The sequence below is a fragment of the Eretmochelys imbricata genome, chromosome 7 (assembly GCF_965152235.1).
Source record: "Eretmochelys imbricata isolate rEreImb1 chromosome 7, rEreImb1.hap1, whole genome shotgun sequence".
Lineage (NCBI taxonomy): Eukaryota > Metazoa > Chordata > Testudines > Cheloniidae > Eretmochelys > Eretmochelys imbricata.
The window spans coordinates 53,936,278-53,959,234 of NC_135578.1; the positions used below are offsets into that span (position 1 = coordinate 53,936,278).

The window sequence follows — 22,957 nt, forward strand, 5'->3', positions numbered from 1 at the left end:
GATTCCAGTATTTCCCTGTCCTATTGAAGGGAGAGAATGTCTTTCTTCCAAATGCATTAGGTACGCACAAGACAGGATCTTTGGTGAGCTTAAACACAAAAAGGAAGCTTACAAGAAGTGGAAACTTGGACAGATGACTAGAGAGGAGTATAAAAATATTGCTTGAGCATGCAGGGGTATAATCAGGCAGGCCAAAGCACAATTGGCGTTGCAGCTAGCAAGGGATGTGAAGGGTAACAAGAAAGATTTCTACAGGTATGTTAGCAACAAGATGATCAGGGAAAGTGTGGAACCCTTACTGAATGGGGGAGGCAACCTAGTGACAGATAATGTGGAAAAAGCTGAAGTACTCAATGCTTTTTTTGCCTCAGTCTTCAGAGACAAGGTCGGCTCTCAGACTGCTCCGCTGGGCAGCACAGTATGGGGAGAAAGTGAGCAGCTCTCAGCGGTGAAAGAACAGGTTAAGTACTATTTAGAAAATCTAGACATGCACAAGTCCATGGGTCCAGATTAATGAATCCAAGGGTGCTGAGGGAGTTGGCTGATGTGATTGCAGAGCCATTGGCCATTATATTTGAAAACTCATGGCGGTGGGGGGAGATCCCGCACAATTGGAAAAAGGCAAACATAGTGCCCATCTTTAAAAAAGAGAAGAAGGAGAATCTGGGGAACTATAGACCGGTTAGTCTCACCTCAGTCCCTGGAAAAATCATGGAGCAGGTCCTCAAGGAATCCATTTTGAAGCACTCGGAGGAGAGGAAGGTGATCAGGAATAGTCAGCATGGATTCACCAAGGGCGAGTCATGCCTGACCAGCCTGATGGCCTTCTATGATGAGATGACCAGCTCTGTGGATATGGGGAAAGTGGTGGATGGGATATATCTTGACTTTAGCAAAGCTTTTGATATGGTCTCCCACCATATTCTTGCCAGCAAGTTAAAGAAGTATGGATTGGATGAATGGACTAGAAGGTGGATAGAAAGCTGTCTAGATTGTCGGGCTCAACGGGTAGTGATCAATGGCTCAATGTCTAGTTGGCAACCGGTATCAAGCGGAGTGCCCCAGGGGTCGGTCCTGGGGCTGGTTTTGTTCAACATCTTCATTAATGATCTGGACGATGGGATGGATTGCACCCTCAGCAAGTTTGTGGATGACACTAAGCTGGAGGGAGAGGTAGATACGCTGGAGAGTATGGATAGGGTCCAGAGTGACCTCAACAAATTAGAGGATTGGGCCAAAAGAAATCTGATGAGGTTCAACAAGGACAAGTGCAGATTCCTGCTCTTAGGAAGGAAGAATCCCATGCACTGCTACAGGCTGGGGACCAAATGGCTAAGCGACAGTTCTTCAAAAAAGGACCTGGGGATTACAGTGGACGAGAGGCTGGATATGAGTCAACAGTGTGTCCTTGTTGCCAAGAAAGCTAATGGCATATTGGGCTGCATTAGTAGGAACATTACCAGCAGATCGAGGGAAGTGATTATTCCCCTCTATTCTGGTGAGGCCATATCTGGAGTATTGTGTCCAGTTTTGGGCCCCTCAGAACTACAGAAAGGATGTGGACAAACTGGAGAGAGTCCAGCAGAGGGCAACAAAAATGATTAAGGGTCTGGGGAATGTGACTTACCAGGAGAGGCTGAGGGAACTGGGCTTGTTCAGTCTGCAGAAGAGACGAGTGAGGGGGGGATTTGATAGTACCCTTCAAGTACCTGAAGGGGGGTTCCAAAGAGGATGGAGTTCAGCTGTTCTCAGTGGTGGCAGATGACAGAACAGGGAGCAGTGGTCTCAAGTTGCAGTAGGGGAGGTGTAGGTTGGATATTAGGAGACACTATTTCGCTAGGAGGGTGGTGAAGCACTGGAATGGGTTACCTAGGGAGGTGGTGGAATCTCTATCCTTAGAGGGTTTTAAGGCCATGCTTGACAGAGCTCTGGCTGGGATGATTTAATTGGTGTTGATCCTGCTTTGAGCAGGGGGTTAGACTGAATGACCTCCCGAGGTTTCTTCCAACCCTAATCTTCTATGATCTCTTTGCACTGCAGGAGAGTATGGACTTATAGTCTGAGTTAGGTGCAAGAGTGGTCTGGTTCCTGATTTGTGTCTGTGTGGTCTCTTGGCTGCATTTTTTTCACTAGTGTTCCCTTTAGCTTGTTCAGAGTTTAGAGGAGAGTCCTGAGATCACCTCTGGTGGATGTATCCCTAATGGAGATTTAGTGTTTACTCCATGCTTCTTGGTCAATGTAGATGCTAACTGAGTTAAGCTGAATTAGAAAAAAATTATTTTGGCTTGCATTGGTACAAAAGTATTTCTAACTGTTTAGCACCATATGTTTGCATTGTTCTTTACAAGAATAAAATATGGTCCCCTGCCCTGAAGAGTTTGCAATTTGAATTAAGTATGTTGAGCTTTGGTTGGTAAAGTTGACATTTGCTTTCTCCTATATTCAGAAGTAGAGAATTTACAAAAATTAAATATCGGTGCTTGGGGATTAAAATGTGCACACCCTGCATGTTTATGGAAGTATTGTAACATGTTGAGAATGGATTGCTACTCTCCCTCCTTCTGACGCTTCCTTCTTCCATCTCCTTATGCCTTGATTTGTCTGCCTTAGTGAACTAAAGAGCAGTAAATTTAGTACGTATGAAAAGAAGTATTTAACATAAGATCTACAGTTCTCATCCTGTTATGTTGTCTGCTGTTGATCACTGCATTGTAGAGTGGTATAGTTGCTGATCAGGGGGTTTAGAGCGAGGCACACGTGAGTTCTAACCCTGACTGAAGTTCTCTTTCTGATCAGGTTACTTTATCCCTTTGAATTTGTTTCTCCCTTTGAAGGGGTGTTGAGGATGAATTAATATCTATTACATTTTCTGTTGAATGAAAGCGCTGAATGGTTGTGACCATTAATGTTGATAACTAGCTGCAAGGATCAGGAAGAAGTTCCCTGCAGCATTTTACAATTGGCTAGGTGAATTACCTACTTCTTAAAAGCTATCTGCCCAGTGTAGTTTTTGTTATTGGCCATGTCACTTAGGCTATGTCTACACTAGTGAGCTTACAGCGGACACAGCTGTATTGATGCAGCTGTGCCACCATAAGATCAGTTGTCTAGCGCCTCTATGCTGACAGGAGAGAGCTCTGCCATCAACATAATAAAACCACCCCCAACAAGCGGCAGTAGCTTTGTCAGCGGGTGAAGCTTGCCCACCAACATAGCGCTGTGCACACTACCGCTTATGCGGGTGAAACATGTCGTTCAAGGGGTTAGTTTTTTCAAGATTCCCAAGGGACCTAAATTTTGCCAATGGAAGTGGTAGTATAGACATGGCCTAAGTGTTTAAGACACTGCTGGGCAGAACTATCCATTTTGTAAGAGAACAGTAGCAGGTACTTAGCTATCTACCTATATACTGCCTTCTGTGTCTTTTGCAGCCGAAACAACCGTGTACCACCCCAGGAATTTCCATTAAGGAAGTATAAAGCAAAATGAAATAAATATATGCAAATTTAAAAACTAAACAAATTAGAATAGCAAAATTTTAATCTGTGCTAATCTCGGGCAACACAAAAGCTGTCTGACACGCTTCTATCAGTATTTCTTTATTTTGTTGGTGCAGTATGGGGTACTGGACTGCTTTGGTCATAGTTTATATTAGCCAGATCTGTGGCATAGCCTGTGTTTTCATAGAGGCTTTAATGCAGATCTAACCCATTGCCTACTGTCTTAAAGGACCAGTTCTTCCCATTTCTGAAACAGGTTCCAAAAATGGATTACTTAAATCATTATTAAATCTGGACTACTCTGATAGAGAGACAGGTTACAATTGAAGAATTTGGGTAAATCTCTTCAATCCTAATTACTTAAAGGGCAGGTAGCTGTCCATTTTTGGATTAAGATGACTAGAATAACTGGTTAAGAAAGGAAGTGTTTAGTATTATTTGTATTAAAGTAGCTCCAGGGAGCACAAGTAATAGACCCAGGACCCCGTTGTGCAAGGCGCTGTACAAATACAGAACAATTAGTTATGCTTTCATTCTGTTGTCTCATTTTCAGGTTCCTTTGGACAGGTTAGGGGCCCACAACCAAACTATGGCGGTGCTTATCCAGGAACATCAAATTATGGGAGTCAACCTGCACCACCTCCCCCGCCAAAACGCTTGGATCCAGACTCCATTCCTAGCCCTGTAAGTTAATTCAGTTCTCACCAACGTGAACTTCCACATAAAACATCTTCTTATAAATCAAACTGACGGGTGCCAAAAACTGGTCCCAATGCTCTATCTGTTGGCTTTGTTCTTCATACTTCTGCCCATGAATGGAGGTTCTGGGAATATAACCTCTGATTTACCAGAAACAGTATTATCTAGTGATTAGAGCATGGAACTGGGTGTAGGCCATCTGAGTTCCCTTCCCAACTCTGTCATTGATTCCGTGTGTGGTCTTGAACACATTACTGAGCCTCTCTCTCCCTTTGTTTCTCTGTCTGTAAAAATGGGATACTTACCTGCCTCAGACCCAAAAGCAGAAGTATGGGGGTATTTCAACTGCACATTGATTTATCAAAGTAGTGCATATTGTCACTCCCCCGGACAGAATTTGATCATTGTGTGCTGATGTTTGTTAGTGGCTTTTCGAAAGGGCCTACATGTGCTGGTTTAGGCACAACACATGACCTGCCTTAAAAATGATCAGATGTCCTGTGGGGATTGTCACCTGAATTTTGAAAACCTCCCACTTCACTGATAGGACAAAATAAGTTCTCTGTCTGAAACAGTTGACTGACTGACACAGGTCCCAAAACTGCATTAATTTTATCTGACATTGAGATTATCCAGCTTCTAAGAAGGATATAAACAATTGAGTTAGAAACCAATGAAGGCTCAATTTGAGGAGGCCTGAAGAGCTTGTTTATAGTATGGTGGGCCATTCGTTATAGGTGTACTGTTACTCAATCATGACAGGAACTGATTGAATATATAACACCATAGCAGTTAATCCAGCTCTGCTGATATTTTGTTTAACGTATGGGCCATAAATGTGTCGTCTTTCCTGTTCCGCTAGATGTAACTTCAAAGCAGCTAGTTAACTCTGTTGCCAAGAACGTTCTATGCAGAATCGTGGGAGACACTGGTAGTTGAAGGATGAGCTATTTCTCAAATTTTAATCCTCTGTAGAAGGGAGGTTCCAAAAAGCAGGCAGGGGAGTGCAGACAAGCAACAGTGTGAAATGCCAGTCCCTCGTAATTCCTACCACTAGCCTCTTAGGCTCGTCCTCCACTCTTCCTGATTCCGCTGAGTTGGTGTTTCCAAAGACCACACTTGCTTCTGATGCTGACAAACTTTTTTAGGGCAGTGATTTTAGTCACTTCTTAAATTTTATACCTGGCTTTAATCCGGCTTTATGTTACCACCTGATCTAGCTAACGGTATTGAAGTCCTAGGCTTTTCTGGTTTTCGATTCGATGTTTGTGTGTGTTTTAGGACTTGCTTTTTGGAAGGAATGGGGGCATTTTAATACCTTTGCTTGCTTCTCTCCTCTTTCACTAAATTAAATCTAAAGAAACAGAGATTGCATGCTCCATTGCAGCATGTTCTTAAAGCGCAAATCCCCAAATTCTAACAAAACAAGCATGTGAGCCATTGTCTCTGCCAACATAATGCTCAGAACCCAAGAACAGTTCAATGGCAAGACAGATTCTGGGATTAATGTGTAGTATGGAAGCAGATGTGTTCTTTTCCTCTTGTTGCATGATTGTACAAATGTATATATCTAACTCCAGTGCTATAAATTCGGGCAGAGAGAAGTAACACTGTTACTTTTTGTTTTATTACTCTTTCTTTGTTTTTCTTTTTGTGGCACTCTGTTACTTTAAAAAAAAAAAAAAAAAAAAAAGCATCTCAGTGAGCTGCCACCCCAGCAGAAACCCAGGCACAGAATAGACCCAGATGCAATTCCTAGCCCAGTAAGTGCGGTGTCTGTCTTCTATCATCTGTGTGTTGGTGACCACCTGTGCATGCTTGCGCCATAAGCTTCACCTTACTAACCCTTCAGTGTTAATCTTTTATCCTTCTTTCCCATCCCTTTCTGCTTACTTCATCAAAATGAATAAAATAAACACCACATGGGGACTGGTCATGAAATCACTTCCTATGTCATGAAATAAGGGGCAATAGAAAGTGGACAGCACTTTGGAAGCAGATTATGAAGAATGTCTCCCCTCCACATTGTCTGCCTGACCTTTAAAAGCAAAATACCTACCTACATGTAGCTCATGAAAGCTCATGCTCAAATAAATTGGTTAGTCTCTAAGGTGCCACAAGTACTCCTTTTCTTTTTGCTAATACAGACTAACACGGCTGTTACTCTGAAACAAAAAATGCAGTATGAGTAGTTACACATACTCTCTCTGCATACCATATGCATTACAAGTACACGCAGTTTGTTCCTTAGTGGAAGTCTTTTCCACCTGTGTAAATTGAATTTGATTACTGTTTATTCTTGAGGTGCCAATACTGGGCTAATGTTTGATATATTGTCTCACTTTTTTGAAGTAACCATTTTGTTTTGACATTAATTCCTTGTCTGAATCCCTTCCTCTGAGGCATGGGGAGCTATAAACATTCTTTCATTATCTGTGATCCTACACCACTGTTAAAAATTAAAATGTTACATTTGTAAATTAGAAATGTGCCTTGAGAATCTTTTTAAAATGAAAAGTATTTACCTTTGGATTGGAGGAAAATGGTGGATTAGATTTTCTATTACCCCAATATCATTTCTGTTTTACTGGTGATTGGCTAAAGTTGGTCACATGACTCGTATCTAATCAGTGATGACACCAACTTCAGTTAATCTGTAGAGTTTTGAGAAGAGATTTTTTCCTGGAATGGTCACAGTCTGATTCTGTGGTTGAGCATTCCACTTGCACAGTTTAGAACATATACTGTGTAAGGGTAACAAGAACTCTGCTGTATAACACTCTGCATGTTAAAATAGGTTGCAAATTGGGGGATATAATTTGCGGGCATTGGATTGTTCAGTATGATCAGTGCTAGATTAATGCTTAAAATGGATTTGGCATTGGTACTGAAAAGGTAGTTAAAAGGGCTCAATTCTCTTTCTATAGTCTCCCATTCTGTGGCAGAATTCATTGGATACTTTTAATCCAGAAGTGCTATTGAACTTCATAATGCATAATCTCTAATTAGATATATTCTTTTAAAAAAGTTTGTCCCGGTAACTAGTGGATTTAACACTGTTACCATCCTGTCGAGCTCAGCTTGAATGATCTGTAACAGTCTGAGTTGCAGACTGGCCTCGGTCCCAAAAGCTCAAAGTATGAACTAGTGAGAGCACTGTGTAGAAGTGATCAAATTCCTTCTGAGTTTTCATATTACTTTTGGTCACAGTCTAATCAGATATACAGTGGAATAGCTTCACTTTGTGAAAATACTGGGAACTTAACAGCTCAGAAAGAAAAGGCAGGCAAAAAAGGCAGTGCAAGCTGAAAGATATTTGGAAATTATAACAAAGCTGCCAGAGAGATCTGTCTGTCACTGTAGTTGCAACAGAGCATACTGGGGAGCAGTAAAGAGCAGAATACTGTTAGAAAGTATTTTCTTGGGCCAAATTTTGCTTTGTGAGTCCAGATCAGATCTTAAAATGTAAAACATGTCAATCTTCAAAATAATTAAAACAATAGAAAACTGGGAAGGGGGTTAAAATGTGGTGGCTTTTTTTTTTTTCTTTTTTTTTTGGTGGTGGTTGTTGTTGAAATAAACCCATCTCTTGTCTTATTCCCAATTCCGAAACCATAAGAGTTGACTGCTTGGTAAAGCTTAAACTAGGTCTAGGCTTCTCAATTCTTAGAGCTAGTAATGTTTGTCCCAATCCCTGTCTGATTGCTCTGTAACTCCAGATTCTGTGTTCCCCCTCCATGAAATGGAGCCTGCTGTGGCTAACATGCTGCTTTCCATTCTAGATCCAAGTAATTGAAGATGACAGAAATAACCGCGGATCAGAGCCATTCATCACTGGAGTTAGAGGGCAGGTCCCACCCCTCGTTACTACCAATTTTCTGGTGAAAGATCAAGGTAAAATACTGTTCACTCCCTCCGTAAGTCCTCCTCTTACCTTCCCCTCCCCCCCCCCCGCACAAAAAAAAAGCACATTACCAAAGATCCAATTACATTATTATCAGACATTCTTAATGGAGAAGTCTGAGGAGCATTCCCTTTATGGTGCAGGGGTACTAGCTTTTTACCAGTGGAGGCCTGAGTTCAAATTCTGTTTCAGGTCACAAGTGAAATGAGTAGAGCCCCAACTTGTACTCCAGTGGATGTTTTGGCCACCTAGAACTAATCAACAAGTAAAGACAATTGACACTTCCTTGGGGAAGGCATAAGAACCAACATAGCAAAGTGTGTTAAAAAGCCAGGAATAAACAGTTTTTCTTCAAGTGGTTCGCTCATGTCAATTCCATTCTAGGTGTGCATGCGCGCACGTGCACGGCTGTTGGAGATTTTTTGCCTTAGCAGTATCCGTAGGGTCAGCTGCGGTGCCCTCTTGAGTGCTGCGCTCATGCATCAGTTCCTTCTCACCTCCCATGGTGGTCAGTTAAAGCGCCTTTCCCTTGCATAGCAAGGATTAGTGGTTCTTCTACTCCAGTCTTCGAGCCTTAGGGCCTTGTAAATAGTTTGTAATTAGTAAGTAGTTGTTAAGTAGTCTAGTTATAGAGAGTCCAAGTGGGGACTTTGCCCCAAGCAGGGCATGCCTCAGTCTCAAGGTTTTAAGCCCTGCTCTGACTGTTAGTGACCCCCAAGCAGCTGCCTCAAAGGCTTGAGGGAATCACACATGTGAAGCATCTGTAAGTGTTGCATCTGTAAGAACTTTTGTCCCAGAACTGACAAAGAGCGAGACATCTGTTTGAGGACCCTCCTCATCCAGGCTGCTCCCCACCCGGCATTCGAGCCTTCTTGTCTAGACTCTGCCCTGAGCACCTCAGCCTCGGTGCACAGCGCACCCCGGCACCGGGCTCCATCCGACACCACTGGTGTCTGAGAGGAGCTCAAAGAAGGGTGATGCCCCGTCACTGACCAAGAAGGGCGAAGGACCCAATTTGGGCCGACAGCCCACACCGGAGCCACACAGGGACCTCCCTCCTCTCCCCTCCACCCCCAATGGGGCCCCCTCGCTCCCCAAGGCATCCGCCACTGACTCCAGAAAGTGCTAGGAGACCCAGATTGGTGACGGGGACTATGCCTTCACAGGCTTTCCCGGCGCCCAGAGAGCAGAGGCCTCTACCAGTGCTGCCAGCCCCACGTGTCGTAGGTCATGGCAAAGGCTTACAGTGAAGGCAAGCCAGTGGTAAAGACCCCTCTGAGGGTAGGCAAATGATGCTGGTCTCCGGAATAGAGACAGCATTTTCCATCTCCACGCCCCAGGTCTCCATCTTCTACAGAATGTCCTAGATCACTGGCTTGGTTCACTCTTGTCGCAGTCTCTGCCCTCTCAACGTGGGTCGCCTAGAGGAAGGCACCGATCATCCTTCCACTGGCTGTCTGCTCGGCAAAGATCTCAGTTTCGTAGACCATGGGAGCGGTCTGCGTCATGGTACTGAGCTCCCTGTCCCTAATCCATCTACTCGAGGCACTGGTCTCCCGTGGCAATGGTTAGCCATCAGACGCAAGCTTCTACGTCCTCTCTGTGGTCACTGGAAGGTGATTTCTCCAGTATGGAAAGGGAATTCAGCCCTTCACTGTGACAGCATTGGCGCAATTGGGCATCTGAGGCTGCGTCGACCTCCGTGATGCCATCATGGCAGCGAGGCTAGTGGCTGGCGCAGTAGCCCTATGGGGGCACGTGGGGCATGCCTGTGATGCCGATGCCTCCAATCCACTCCTCTGCCACCGCCTCAGAGCAGCAACCGGCGGCACCGAGCACAGTGTGCGAGGTGCACTCGGAGGCCAGGGTAGAGGAGTAAGCGCCCACCCCGAAACCCTCTTCCCCCATGAGGAATGATTTCTTGGGGCCTCCCCTGGTAATTCAGTAGTCGTCCTCCTCCCCGGATCAGGCAGTGGTCTTGTATACGCACGCCATGGCTCATCAAGGGCAGATCTCAGGAACTGGTGCAGTGGAGCCTCGATCTGGTACGTTCCACCTGCCATGACCTGGGCCTGTTGGTAAACTAAAAGAATTTGACCTTATGGCTGGTGCAATGAATAGAGTTAATTGGGGCGGCTCTCGACTTCGCTCAAACCACAGCCTTCCTTCTGGAGGTGCATTTTCAGGAACCATCACGTAAATGTCAGGGAGCTTGAAGCGGTTTGCCTCAACTGAGAGATGTTCCTGCCCCACCTGAAGGGCATGGTGGTGCAGGTCCTGACAGACAATACCACCGCAATGTATTATATCAACAGGCAGGACCAAGCCAGGTTGTTGGCCCTTTACCAAGAAGTTTTCAGCCTTTGGGACTTGTGTGCAGCATGCCATCCACCTGGTAGCCACACATCTGCCTGGGGCGAGGAATGTGTTAGCAGATCGCCTCAGCAGAATCTTCTCATCTTGCCACGAGTGGTCGCTCCATCCAGAGGCTGTCAGAGCAATCTTCCAGTGGTGGGGGACTCCCCAGGTGGACTTGTTCGCGTTCCGTCAGAACAGGAAATGCCATGCATTCTGTTCAATCCGGGGAATGGGTAGAAGATTGGAAGATTCAAGGACCACTCTCAGATCTTAATATTTATATACCTGCAACAAAACAAACAACAAGGCAGGTATTATACATTATAGCGTCCCAGACAGGCCCCATACACAGAGCAAATGAGACAATACAATAACCAGAGACATAGGCAGAGACCGACCAGATGCAGATCAAACTCTTCCCAACCCACCACATCCCAACAATCAATATCTAAACAGCAGATTTGAAGGTTTTGTCCAGTGCTTGACAAACCTCCCCCAAATTTTGCTGCCAACACCACTTCCAACCAACCATCCTTTTACTAACTGTCTAAAGTGTTCTATCCAACTTGGCAAACTATCACTTCTGACAGACAGGAATTGGAAATCATCAAAATCAGCTATGCCGTCCCTCTTCAGGGACCCCTCGTGAACCCCTCCTGAGACAGGAAGTAGAATATCATCTACACCTGTAGGTGCTAAAGCCAGTTTCGGTACATCAGAGGGAAGGGCTTCTATTCTCCCCCCCTTTTTTTTTTAACCCAGAAGATGTCTGGAGGATGGTGTCACCCATCCTTGATCTCAGAAAGCTAAACAAATTCGTCAGAACACACGATTCAGGATGGTTATGTTAGCTACAATCATTCCAGCGCTGGAACAAGGGGATTGATTTGCAGCCCTTGACCTTCAAGACACACATTTTCACATTGCTATACGTCCAACGCACAGGAAATTTCTTCAATTCATACAGGGACAGAATCATTTCCAATGTACGGTACTACCCTTTGGCCTTTCCACAGCCTCCTGGGTATTTTCCAATGTCCTTGCTGTGGCAGCAACCCTCCTTTGCAAGCATGGGGTCACAATATACCCCCTACTTAAACAATTGTCTGATCAAGACTCTCATTTAGGAAGAAGCCATCACAGTCGTGCAACAGACAGTGTCACTCTTCACAAGTCTCAGTCTACTAATAAACTTCCAACAGTCCACACTAATGCCAGTCAGAAACTGGACTTAATCGGCACCCATCTAAATTCTCTAGGAGCAACAGCATCATTACCTCCTCAGAGATTTGCCACTCTAATGAACCTCATCAATACCTTAGTGCACAGCCCACAGATATCCACCAGAGCCTGCCTCCAACTACAAGGTCACATGGTGTCGACCACGTACGTGGTGAAACACACCAGGGTGCACATGCACTGCTTGCAGGGTTGGCTCAAGACGGTGAACACCCCACAGAAATGCAGTTTGAACAAACTTCTAAGCATGCCAGTAAAGGTCAAGGCCTCACTACAATGGTGGAATCACCTGTGCAACATCTCCGTAGGCGTCCCTTTCCTACAGCTTCCTCCCGAAATGGTAACCACAACAGATGCCTCTACTGGGATGGGGTGCCCACTTAGGCAACCTTACAGTACAGGTAAGATGGTCTCTTTCCAAATCAACACTCCACATCAGTGTACTTGAACTGCTCGCAGTTTGCAATGCCTGTCCACATTTCATGCCTCTGATCAAAAACAGAAACCTACAGATTGTGACGGACAGTGTGGCCTAAATGTTCCACATAAGCAAACAGGGAGTGTGACCTCGGTTCCTCACTATGTAGGGAGGTCATAAAGCTCTGGACATGGTGCATCCAACACAGCATCCCCATATCAGCCATCTACCTGCTGAAGTCTCAGAAGGTCATAGCTGAGGCATTAAGTCCAAGGTTCTCTAACGATCACTAGTGGGAAATCAACGCCTGTGTGATCCAGAGCATTTTTCAACTATGGGGGTTTCCCATGCTAGACTTATTCACCACAAAACAGAACAGCAAATGCCCAAATTTTTGCTCCGGAGTGGGTCTGGAGCCGAGATCCAGAGGTGGAGCATTTTTCATCCTATAGGATACACCCTTCCTGTATGCCATCACTCCCACCCCCTTGCTGTCCAGCGTCTTGCATAAGATCAGGATCGATCAAGCCAAAGTCATTCTGATAGTACCTGCCTGGCCCAGGCAAACCTGGTACCCATACCTGCAATGGATGTCCTTATGCCTCCATGTCTTCTCCCACTTCTTCCAAATTTCCTTTCTCAGGAAGCAGGTCAGACTCTGCATCCAAACTTGGAGTTGCTCCATCTCAGAGCCTGGCTCCTCAGTGGTTCCAAGGCCAGGAGGTAACTTGTTCGGAGGACATTGAAGACATCTTGCTAAACGACAGGCGGCCCACTACAAGAGTTATGTACCTCACAAATGAAAGAGATTCCACATGAGGTGCCTAAACAAACAAATTGAGGCCATCACCTCAACCATACCATTGGTCCTGGACTACATGCTTTACCTTAAGAAATCTGGCCTTTTAATGAGTTCAGTATGAGCACATCTGGCTGCCATTACAATATTCCATGACAAAGTGGACGGTGTTTCAGTCTTTGCTTACCCAATTACCAAAAGATTTCTCCAGGGAGTGCGCAACCTCTACCCAGATCCAGAACCCCAACGCCCCTGTGGGACCTCACTTTAGTGCTTTGATTCCTCACAACTGCCCTTTTCAAACCTTTGGCTATGTGTTCTTTACTACACCTTTCCATGAAAGTGGCCTTTCTAGTTGCCATCAAGATGAGTAACCCTCTCCTAGATAAATGGAGTGTGATGCAGAACTTCCACAGTCAGATTGCCTTCTGATGTAGTGGGGAAGAACGTGCTCCACCCTGACAGTTGATGTAGTACATGGCAGTTGTATTGTCCATGAGAACCGAAACAGCCTTATCTGTAATGTGAGGCAGGAACATTTGGTGGGCTAGGCAGACTACCCCGAGTTTCCCTGATATTGATGGAAAGAGAGAGCTCTTCTTGGGACCATAGGCCTTGAGTCCTGAGGCACCCTAGGTGGGCTCTCCAACCCAGCGCTGAGGCATCGGAGACCAGGGACACCGACGGTTGGGGCCTTGAAAGGTACTCCTGCACAGATAGTGCATTGGTTCCACCACCAAGTCAACAAATCAAGGCCCTAGTGGGGGACAGTGAGTACCATGTCCAGATGATATCACAAAGGTGAATATACAGTGGCCAGCCAGGCCTGGAAAGGTCTGAGACATAGCCTCACGTGTTGCACCACATATGTGCATGATGCCATGTGGCCTAGGAGGCTCAAGCACATCTGGACTGTGGTGACCGGATGTGTCTGACAGGAACACGATCCTGCAGAAGTAAGGCCTTTCCCGTATGGAGCTGAGAACTACCCATATGAACTCTATCCTTTGTACAGATATAAAGATGGATTTCAGATAGTTCATTAGTAGACCTAAGGCCAAGTTTGAGGCCACCTGCTTTAAGAAGTCCTGGTGAGCCTTTTGGTCATCTTGAGGTAGGGAAACACGATAGCCACCACTGCCTCTTCTGGGGAAGAGAAGGAAGAGGCTAAGGCTTGTTGAAGGGACTCTGCCTTTCCGAGACCTGTGGGACCTCCTCTTCAGGTTTGGCCCTGAGCTCAGCACCGGAGTCTGGGGTCTCGCAGTGTGGTACTGGAGGTGCCCTACTTTCCGAGGTCACAGAATACGAACACCTCAAAATGGTGCCCTGGCCTGGGGGGACCCCCCATGGGTTCCAAAAAAGATCATTGCATGAGTGCCAGTCCCCATGGTCCTGGAGGCCAAGTGTTTGGGGGCACCCTAGCACTTGAGGTCACAGCAGAATAGGAATAGTGCAGGGAGTAGTGCGGGTGATCCTGACAGTGAGGAGAGTAGGGCGCCAATTTAGACTCTGATGGGGAAGACAGGCTGTGGTGGGGAGACCAAGGGAGTGCTGACCCTCTCAGTGCTGGCAAACGGTGTCACGGAGAAGTCTGAGCCAAGGTTCCCCTAGTGGTGCCACATGAAAGCTGGAGGATGGCTCTCTGCCACTTATCGGTACCAGCGGTGCAGTCCTGAATCTCCAGGGACTCTGGGACTGGGAGAGTGAGCAGGTCTCTAGCAGCCGCAAATGCCTCTAGGGTTGACGGTACCACAAACGGACCAGTACAGTGTCTGCTGGAGGATGACACTTTCCGCGCTGGAATTAGTGGAGCTTGTGGGGGTACTGAGGCTGGCGGAGGTGGGTACTGCGGTGCCGGAGAGGAAGAACAGCTCGACACAGGTCTCACTCTGTCGAGATCCCCTGACCTGCTTCCTTTCAGCACTGGGGAACAATTCTTTTCTGGGTGCTTACAGTGCTGCTCTGAGGTGCCAGGGAGGAGAATTGGTGCCAGGACTCTCAACTGGTGAGAAGAGCTCTCCGCACCAAAACTGAGGTGCTTGGTGCCAAGTCTGAGTGCGACTCCAATGCTGGTCTTAAGGCTGTGTCCATGAGGAGGACCCTCAGCCTTGCCTCTTGGTCTTTCTTGGTGCAGGGTCTAATGTCCCTGCAGATCTGGCAGCAGTCTTTCTGATCTTCCCCTAAGCACTTGAGACAGCTCCACTACGGGTCACTTAAGGATATAGACTTGCCGCAGGAAGCGCAGGGCTTGAGGCCTGGTGGCTGAGGCATACCCTGGTACCGGTGCGCGGACAAGTCTCTCCAGCCAAGTGTGGAGGTGTCCAGAACTCATTAAGTAAACTACAATAACTATATGCACTAGAAAAGAAGAAAAAAACACTGGGAGAAATTACCTGAGCAATATGGGAAGTTCTAGCAACCGTCATAGGCGGTAAGAAGGAACTGAAGGGGCGTGTGGTCGGCGGGACCTTTTATACCAGCACTATAAGCACATGGCACCAGAGAGCGCTGAAGCTGACCCAATGGGAATTACAAAGGGAAAAAATTCTGGCAACTGTACTTGGGGCACGCACAAGCCATGTTGGAACGGACATGTGGGAGCACTCGAATTATGTTTCATGGGTACAACTGAGAGGTGCACCCATACTGGAGTAGTAGGGGTGTTACACATCAGGAGTGAGGTGCATTGGGAACACAGAGGTCTAGGAATAGAAATACATTATGGTTAAGGCTACGTTTATGTCACAGAGGTCATGGAAGTCACGGAATCCGTGACTTCCAGAGACCTCCATGACATTCCCTGCTTCAGCCTCAGGGGCTGCAGGACTCTGGAGTTGACAGCCAGTGGGGCCCAGTGGGTTCCGGCAACAGCAGCAACAAGCGACAGGGCCCCCTGCATAGTTCCAGTGACAGGTGACAGACTCCTGAGGGGGCCCTCCTCAGGGTTCCAGTGATGGGAGGGGGACACCTTGGGCGAGCGGCTGGGGTGTCCCATTTTCTCTTTGGGAAATATAGTCACCCTGCAGCTGCCATGGGCAGAGGGGGAACCATGGAGCTACAGCAGCAAAAGTCACAGATGGTCACTACTTCCATTAATTTTTGTTTTTTGCCTGTGACCTGTCCATGACTTTTACTAAAAATAACCATGACAAAATCTTAGCCTTAATTATGGTGTTTAATGTCATGAAAGAGAGGCATTGCTTGATCTGGGGGTTGGGTGAGGAGGGGAAAGATTTCCCTATATCTGTCTGCGTTATGTCTGACTATCACTCCCACATTTTCAAAAGTGTATAAATTCCCTTGTAAGCTATAGAATCCAATTCTGCAGTTGTCACTTTTTCTGTACTGCCGGACATAGAGGCTGTTTGCATTAAAAATGGAATTTCTACAAACCTTAGAGCCGGAAAGCCTGCATTATGACTTCACATGTTGCCCATGATACTTAAATTAATATAGAAATATAACCTTTGTTAAAGATCTGTATCTCTGTTCTCCCCTCCAGGTAACACAAGCCCCCGCTACATAAGATGCACATCTTACAATATTCCTTGCACCTCAGACATGGCCAAACAATCCCAGGTTCCCCTAGCTGCTGTCATAAAACCACTGGCTACGCTACCCACAGATGAGGTGAGAGCAACATCCTGGATCTGCAGTTAAGAGACTCTGAACTCCTGGCAACATGTTTCTTCAGTATATGTCTGTCTATCGGAGCCAGATAATCTACATTTTTGTGAAAGGAGAGTTTAGAGGGTGAAGACTAAGCAAGCATCAGTTCTCAACAAATGTACAGTGTCAAGTAATTGTTAGGCATGAGTGGGCTATGCTATGTTCTATGAAAGAACTGAAGAATTTGACCACTGCAATAATATTTACTGCTGGGCAAATTCTGCATCACTGTGCATGCACAGAATTTATGTCCCCGGTGGATTTCTTTTCTTCCCTGCAGAAAAATGACTTTGTGATGGGGAAGGAAAGGGAAGCCACAAGACCGGTCATATGACCCTCCCCACCAGCATGTTTCGGGTGCCCAGGGCAGCTGGCAGAGAGATAAATCACTGTGGTGCAGGGACCGGGGTCTCTCCCAGTCCTGCCTGGTGCCTCCTACCCTGCGCTGGGCACAGCTGCTAGTCCTGGCTGGGCTGGGGAGGGTACGACTTCCTCTTCCCCTCCACAGCATCCAGGGCTGTCAGCCTCACCCCCAGATTTCTCCCCTGGCTGTAGGAAGCTCTGCAAACTGCGCTCCCTGTGCATGCTTCCTCCACACATTGCTCCTCAACTGCAGGGGGAAGGGATCACTGTACAGGGAGCTGCTCTCTCATCCTCCCAACCCCCGTGCAGCCGGACCCCCTCATACCCTGAGCCTCACCCCTCCCACACCCAGAACCCCCCATGACAAGCCCCACTCCCCCTGCACTACCCCAACGAGCCACCTTCACCTGGATCCTCACCCTACCGAGCCCCAACCAGCTGCACCTGGATCCGCACCCCACTGAGACCCGATCCCCCCACTGAGCTCCCCACATCCAGATCCCCCGTGCTGAGCTCTATCCCTCCCATCCCCGCTGAGCTCCCCGCACCCAGACCCCCCTGCCAAACTCTATCCGCCCCATCCCCAGTTCCCCCTCCCCCACCCCCACTGAGCCCCAACCACCTTCCCCTGGACCCCCCCTGCAGAGTCCCATTACCGTTGCAACCAAAACCCCCCAACAAGCCCCTGTGCATCCAAACTTTCTTCCCCCCCGGATACCCCACTGAGCTGCCCACACTCAGATTGCCCCACACACAACCCTCTCAACCCACACCTGGTTTCCCCCGCCCCTCACTAAGCCCCTCTGCACTTGGATCCTGCCTTGGTGAGCCTGCCTGTCCCACATCTGGTGCAGCTGGCATGGAGAGGCAGGGCCCTGCAGTGTTTCTGGGGCAGGCCCGGTCCTTGCGCTGTGACAGGGTTGGGTGCAGCCTCATTGCTGAGTCCATGTCCCAGGGAGGAGCTGCACAGTGATCTCCCACCTCTGTGCAGCCAGGAAATAACTATTGCACTGTGCATCCTCGAGGAATGAGTCATGTGTGGTGTGCAATAGTGTATGTTGTGTGTGTTTTACAGCACTCAGAGCACTCCTTAGCTCTGTGGGGTGTGCTTTTTTTCTGGTAGTACACAGTCTGAGAAAAACCCAATTGCCCAGAAGCCTAAGACAGGACAAAGTGTTGTGTGCCCAAAGAAAACGCTGGATTTCTTGGCTGCTGGACAAGGCCACCAGAGGAAGCAGTGGGTGGGCTGAGTGATATCGGGACACAAGCAGTGTTGAACTTTCAGAAGGGAGGGTGGTTGGAGGGGCTGAATGGAAGTATAGCCTAGAGAATTATGTGGATATGGGGAGGAGAATGGGCTGAGTAAAGCAGTAGAACTGAGCTGTTCAAGGGGATGAAGGGGGACGGGAAAGGGCAGAGTTCAACCACCAGTCCAAGAGGGTATGCTGTCGGTTAAGGCTGTGATCCGTGATTGGAGAGAGGAGGTCTGACTTTTTCAGCTATAGTTGCATAATTTAAAGGCCAGAAAGTCAAGCAGTGGATACTTCTAGTTGTGAGATGCACTTTGAACTATGAATACAGCCTGTAGCTTGCAAGTGTTCTCTTAATGAAATCAGACTGTCCCACTGTGGCTAAATTTGCTAATCTCTGAAAGTTGCTACACTGCCTACTCTGGCTTGGCTTTAAAAAAGATAGGATGCTTATCAATGTGTGTAATTCAAGAATGTTTTCTTTGCATATGAGCATCGAAAGCAGTGATTAAAAATGATCAGACTACAGCTTGAATTAAGAACATTCATAGAGATATGCAGATTTATGGGTGCATTATGAAATAGAATTGCTCACAAATACACTGTGACTGGAGTCCCTAACTTTTCTAGGATGGAATCTTACTGTTTGAGGTTTTGAAAAGCACTATGCAGGAACTCAAAGCAGTGAAGGACAATCCTGGCCCTTATGTCAGAAAACATATCCTTTGGAATAAGGTGGCACATTGTAATGGGTAAAAAAGTCTGTCTGTTTAAAGCCTCAGCTACAGAAAAATCACATCTGTGCTTGAAGTTGCTGTTGAGCATATGGATGTCAGATTCACGAGGCAACAGCAACCACTTATCGCATGGCTTCAGTGTTTTGAGTTCACACAGTAGTGTGATACAATTTGCCTGTTATTACAATGTACAAACTGGCACTGTCTCTAGACCACTTTACACAGATAATGAATGAGGAGGAAAAGGAGAGAGCCATACATCAGTGGCTGTTTTTAGTATTACACTTAAATACTACTAAATCCATAAACAATGATGATGCACATACATGTTTAAGAAGGCTTGTCTACACTACGGGTGCTGCAGCTGTACAGCTCCAGTGCTGTGCTATGCTGCTGTAGTGCCATAGTGTAGATGCATCCTACAGGGATGAATGGCGTTTTTCTGTTACTAGGTATCCCACCTCCCTGAACAGGGGTTCACCATTCTTCTGTCAACCTAGCCATGTCTACAGTGGGGATTAGGTCAGCATAGCCCTGGCACTCAGGGGCATAGGTGCTGACTTTTATTGTTGCCTGGGGGTGCTGAACCCCTGCTGTGCCCCAAGGCCCTGCTCTCACTCCACCCCCTTCCCCACAGCCGCCCGCTCTCTGCTTTCCGCCCTCCCTCAAACCCCTCGCAGTGCTGCCAAACAGCTATGGCTGGTGGGTGCTGAGCACCTACTATTTTTCCATGCGTGCTCCAGCCCTGAAACTCCCATGGAGTTGGTGCCTATGCTCAGGAGTTTGCATTTTTTACACTGCTGAGCAATGTACCTGCGTCAATCTAAATTTAAAGTATAGACCAAGCCATAGACTTTTAACCACTAGACTACATGCCTTTTGGGATACGTTGCGCTTAATCAAAGTAAGCCCATGCACCCATCTGCAGCGAGGCACGCTCCAGGATTTGATGCAGATATGAGTGAATGGCCCAAATGTAGATGTTTCCAGCCCTGTCAAGAAATTCTCTACTGGCTTGAAGAGAAACCAGGAACAAAAGATTTGTGGGCATAGCCACAGTGAGCATGCAGCAGTAGGGGAGGCCTTAACTAGTGCTATTCAGCATGACGGGACCTAGGTTTCAAACCAGATGGACGTCATCCCCGACATATACTGATTTAACTGTTTACTTGAAATGATCTCTGTGCGGACTCTCAGATTGGTGGTGGCAGTGGTATTTTAATTTTATATTAAAGGTGGGACAAAGCTGAGTATGTAATAGTCTCACAAAAAATAAGTGCATTTGGCCCAGTAGTCCAAAGCAGAATGCAGCGAAATATGTTAGACAATCACAGCAGCAACAATAGTTTAGTTTAATTTAGTTGAGATAATGAGACTACAGCCTGAAAATTAAGGCATCCATATTTTCTTGTCCTTGAGCAGCTAAATTCAAATTTGGTTGCTTGATGCACAATCAGAATTTTCCCCCAGTCTCTCGCAAAGAATTCAAGGGGTTAAATGTGCTTCATAAAGTGAAGTGGCTGATATTTACACCTTTGGGAGTGGAATTAATTCTAGCAGTTGTAAGCCTTTCTGTCTCTGGCAGTGGGTTTCCCTAGAGTTACTTTCTATGAGAAAATGGGAATAAGGCATTTGAGAGAGTCTCATGTAATTGATCTTACTGTTACTGGGCTGGTGTAGAAAGAGGCTTGTCATGTTACTGCTGTGGGCATTGGGGTAAAGTGCAGAGGGCAGGCTGTTAGATATCAGCACATGAGCTTGGGGGTGAGGAAAGAAGTTATCTTTGAATAGCACTGACCAAAGTCCAAACACTTACAAGTCAGCTAATCTGGGTATACAAAATTAATTCCCACAATTGCACAAAAGCATCTAAGGAAATGTTTCCTGCACTTAAACTTTCTCCACTTCTGCTATTCGCTGCATTCTTCTGACTGTTAACAACTGCAACCCACTGAAGAGCTCCTGCACTTGGAGCTTGAGACAATAAGGCATTTATGAAATGTATTCTGAACTCTTGGACTCCACAACTGTTAAAATGCTAAGGCCTGCATAGTCTACCAGGAGGACATTTCAAGCTCTGATGGCTATATACACTTCTCCTCCCACCACTGTGTGACCTGTCTTTTTTTTATCCTCAGGTTCCTCCCTATTTGGTAGACCATGGAGAACCTGGTCCTATCCGGTGCAATCGGTGCAAGGCCTACATGTGTCCTTTTATGCAGTTCATTGAGGGTGGAAGGAGATTCCAGTGTTGCTTCTGCAGCTGTGTCACTGAGGGTAAGCCGCCTTTCTAGAATCTGAAAGACGTTTCAAGGAGGTGCAAAGAAATTTCATTAGAGGTGTCTTCATGGCATAGAAAACCGTAGAGCACAGTTTGTTGGCTTCTGCGCTGCAATTTTTTACTCTTCAAAATATTCCATAAAAAGTACATTGAGGCATACTGTTAAGTACTCAAGTCTGAAATGCTAAAGTTAAGATTGCACAAGTAAATTGAACCATACCCTTTGTGTGTTTGCTTTACAATACTGATCGCCTACTATTTCTCAAACTAGAATATACATTTCTCATCATTGAACACACACATAGTATCTTATGTTTGTTAGTTTGTTTACTTACTCTGTTTCCATTGTCCAGAATGCTTTTGACAACCTGTGGAACTCTTTGCCAGATGACGTTGTAAAGGCCAAGACTATAACAGGTTTCAAAAAAGAATTGGATAAATTCAAGGAGGATAGGTCCATCAGTGGCTCTTAGCCAGGATTGACAGGGATGGTGTCCCTAGCCTCTGTTTGCCAGAAGCTGGGAATGGGCGACAGGATGGATCACTTGATGATTACCTGTTCTGTTCGTTCCCGGGCACCTGGCATTGGCCGCTATTGGAAGACAGGCTACATGGACCTTTGGTCTGACCAAGTATGGCCGTTCTTACATTCTTATGACTTACGCTTAAATAGATTAATGTTCTTCTCTCAACAATTTAGTCAACAGCATGTACTGTAGCTTCTTTTCAACCAACACTGCAGCCTACTTAAGTGCCATTCAGTGGCGAGGCAATTAACAGCTGTAAATGGCAATTGCCTATATAAGCTATTTAATCTTCACTGTTACTGTAAATTGATACCATTTAACCTGGAGTATATTGTGTATAATTTACTGTGTACTTCTCATATAAATGACTTAGATGAACTCTAGCATGCACAGAGTAGTGCGTAGAACTACAAGATGCAACACATGTATTTAAGGCTGTAAAACAAATTGCATGTCTTATTATTTGAGAAATAGTGGTCATGCTTATGCTCAAAGGGGCAGAGTAAGGTTGCTTAGGCAGTCTTTGTAATTTTATTTCTGACAGTAGTGAACTGTCCTACATTAAAATGCTCAAAATACTCAATATAGTTTTTAAATAAAAATAGAAAAAAGAAATTCCATTATCTGCAGCCATTTGGCTAGGTACCTCTGTCCTGCATGCTGCACACACTGTCCTGGTCACCGTAGGAATAGTGCAGGGGAGTGTCTTACATGTGAATCTTAAGAAAAGAGAGCTTTCCACAATTCTGCAGCTAATGTCTGTTAGGAGAGACCTCCTCTCTTCTCATATGCCACCTCAAACACACATTAGGTACCTGCTCAACTGCTTCCAAAGTGCATTTGGGCACAGATGTGCATCTGAACTTTTTAATTTGCAGCTCAATTAGCCCTGCATATATGCTGCAGCCTTTGTGGCACACTGTGAGTAGCAAAGGCTAGGCAGACTGCTTCACAAGCAGTGCTTTGCCCATAATGGTGCCGGCCCATCATAACAGCTGCCCTTCTCATGCTAGCAGCATTGCTGTAGCAGACTCTGCACTCTGAGGCTGTATGTGCAGCAAGGTGGGGCTGTCTCCCTTCTTATGGAGATGCACATGGTAAATGAACTCAGCCTGTTGGTGAGCCTTAACTGCTTCAGTGAGCACTAAACCTCTAACTTATCTCAAAGTCCTCTTTCAATCACTTGATGTCAGCACCTCTTTTACCTTTAACT

General features: G+C 46.2%; 1 protein-coding gene across 3 annotated transcripts in view; it reads left to right on the forward strand.

Moving 5' to 3' along the window:
* SEC24C (SEC24 homolog C, COPII component) overlaps positions 1-22,957 on the forward strand; it is a 62,131-nt gene that overhangs the window by 19,088 nt on the left and 20,086 nt on the right. For 2 of the 3 annotated variants that reach the window (XM_077821049.1, XM_077821051.1), the window contains 5 exons: positions 4,054-4,184; positions 5,894-5,962; positions 7,982-8,093; positions 16,420-16,547; positions 21,075-21,213. In XM_077821049.1, coding sequence (XP_077677175.1) covers positions 4,054-4,184; positions 5,894-5,962; positions 7,982-8,093; positions 16,420-16,547; positions 21,075-21,213 — 579 coding nt within the window. The remainder of the gene's footprint in view (positions 1-4,053; positions 4,185-5,893; positions 5,963-7,981; positions 8,094-16,419; positions 16,548-21,074; positions 21,214-22,957) is intronic. The other variant, XM_077821050.1, reaches the window with a different exon arrangement.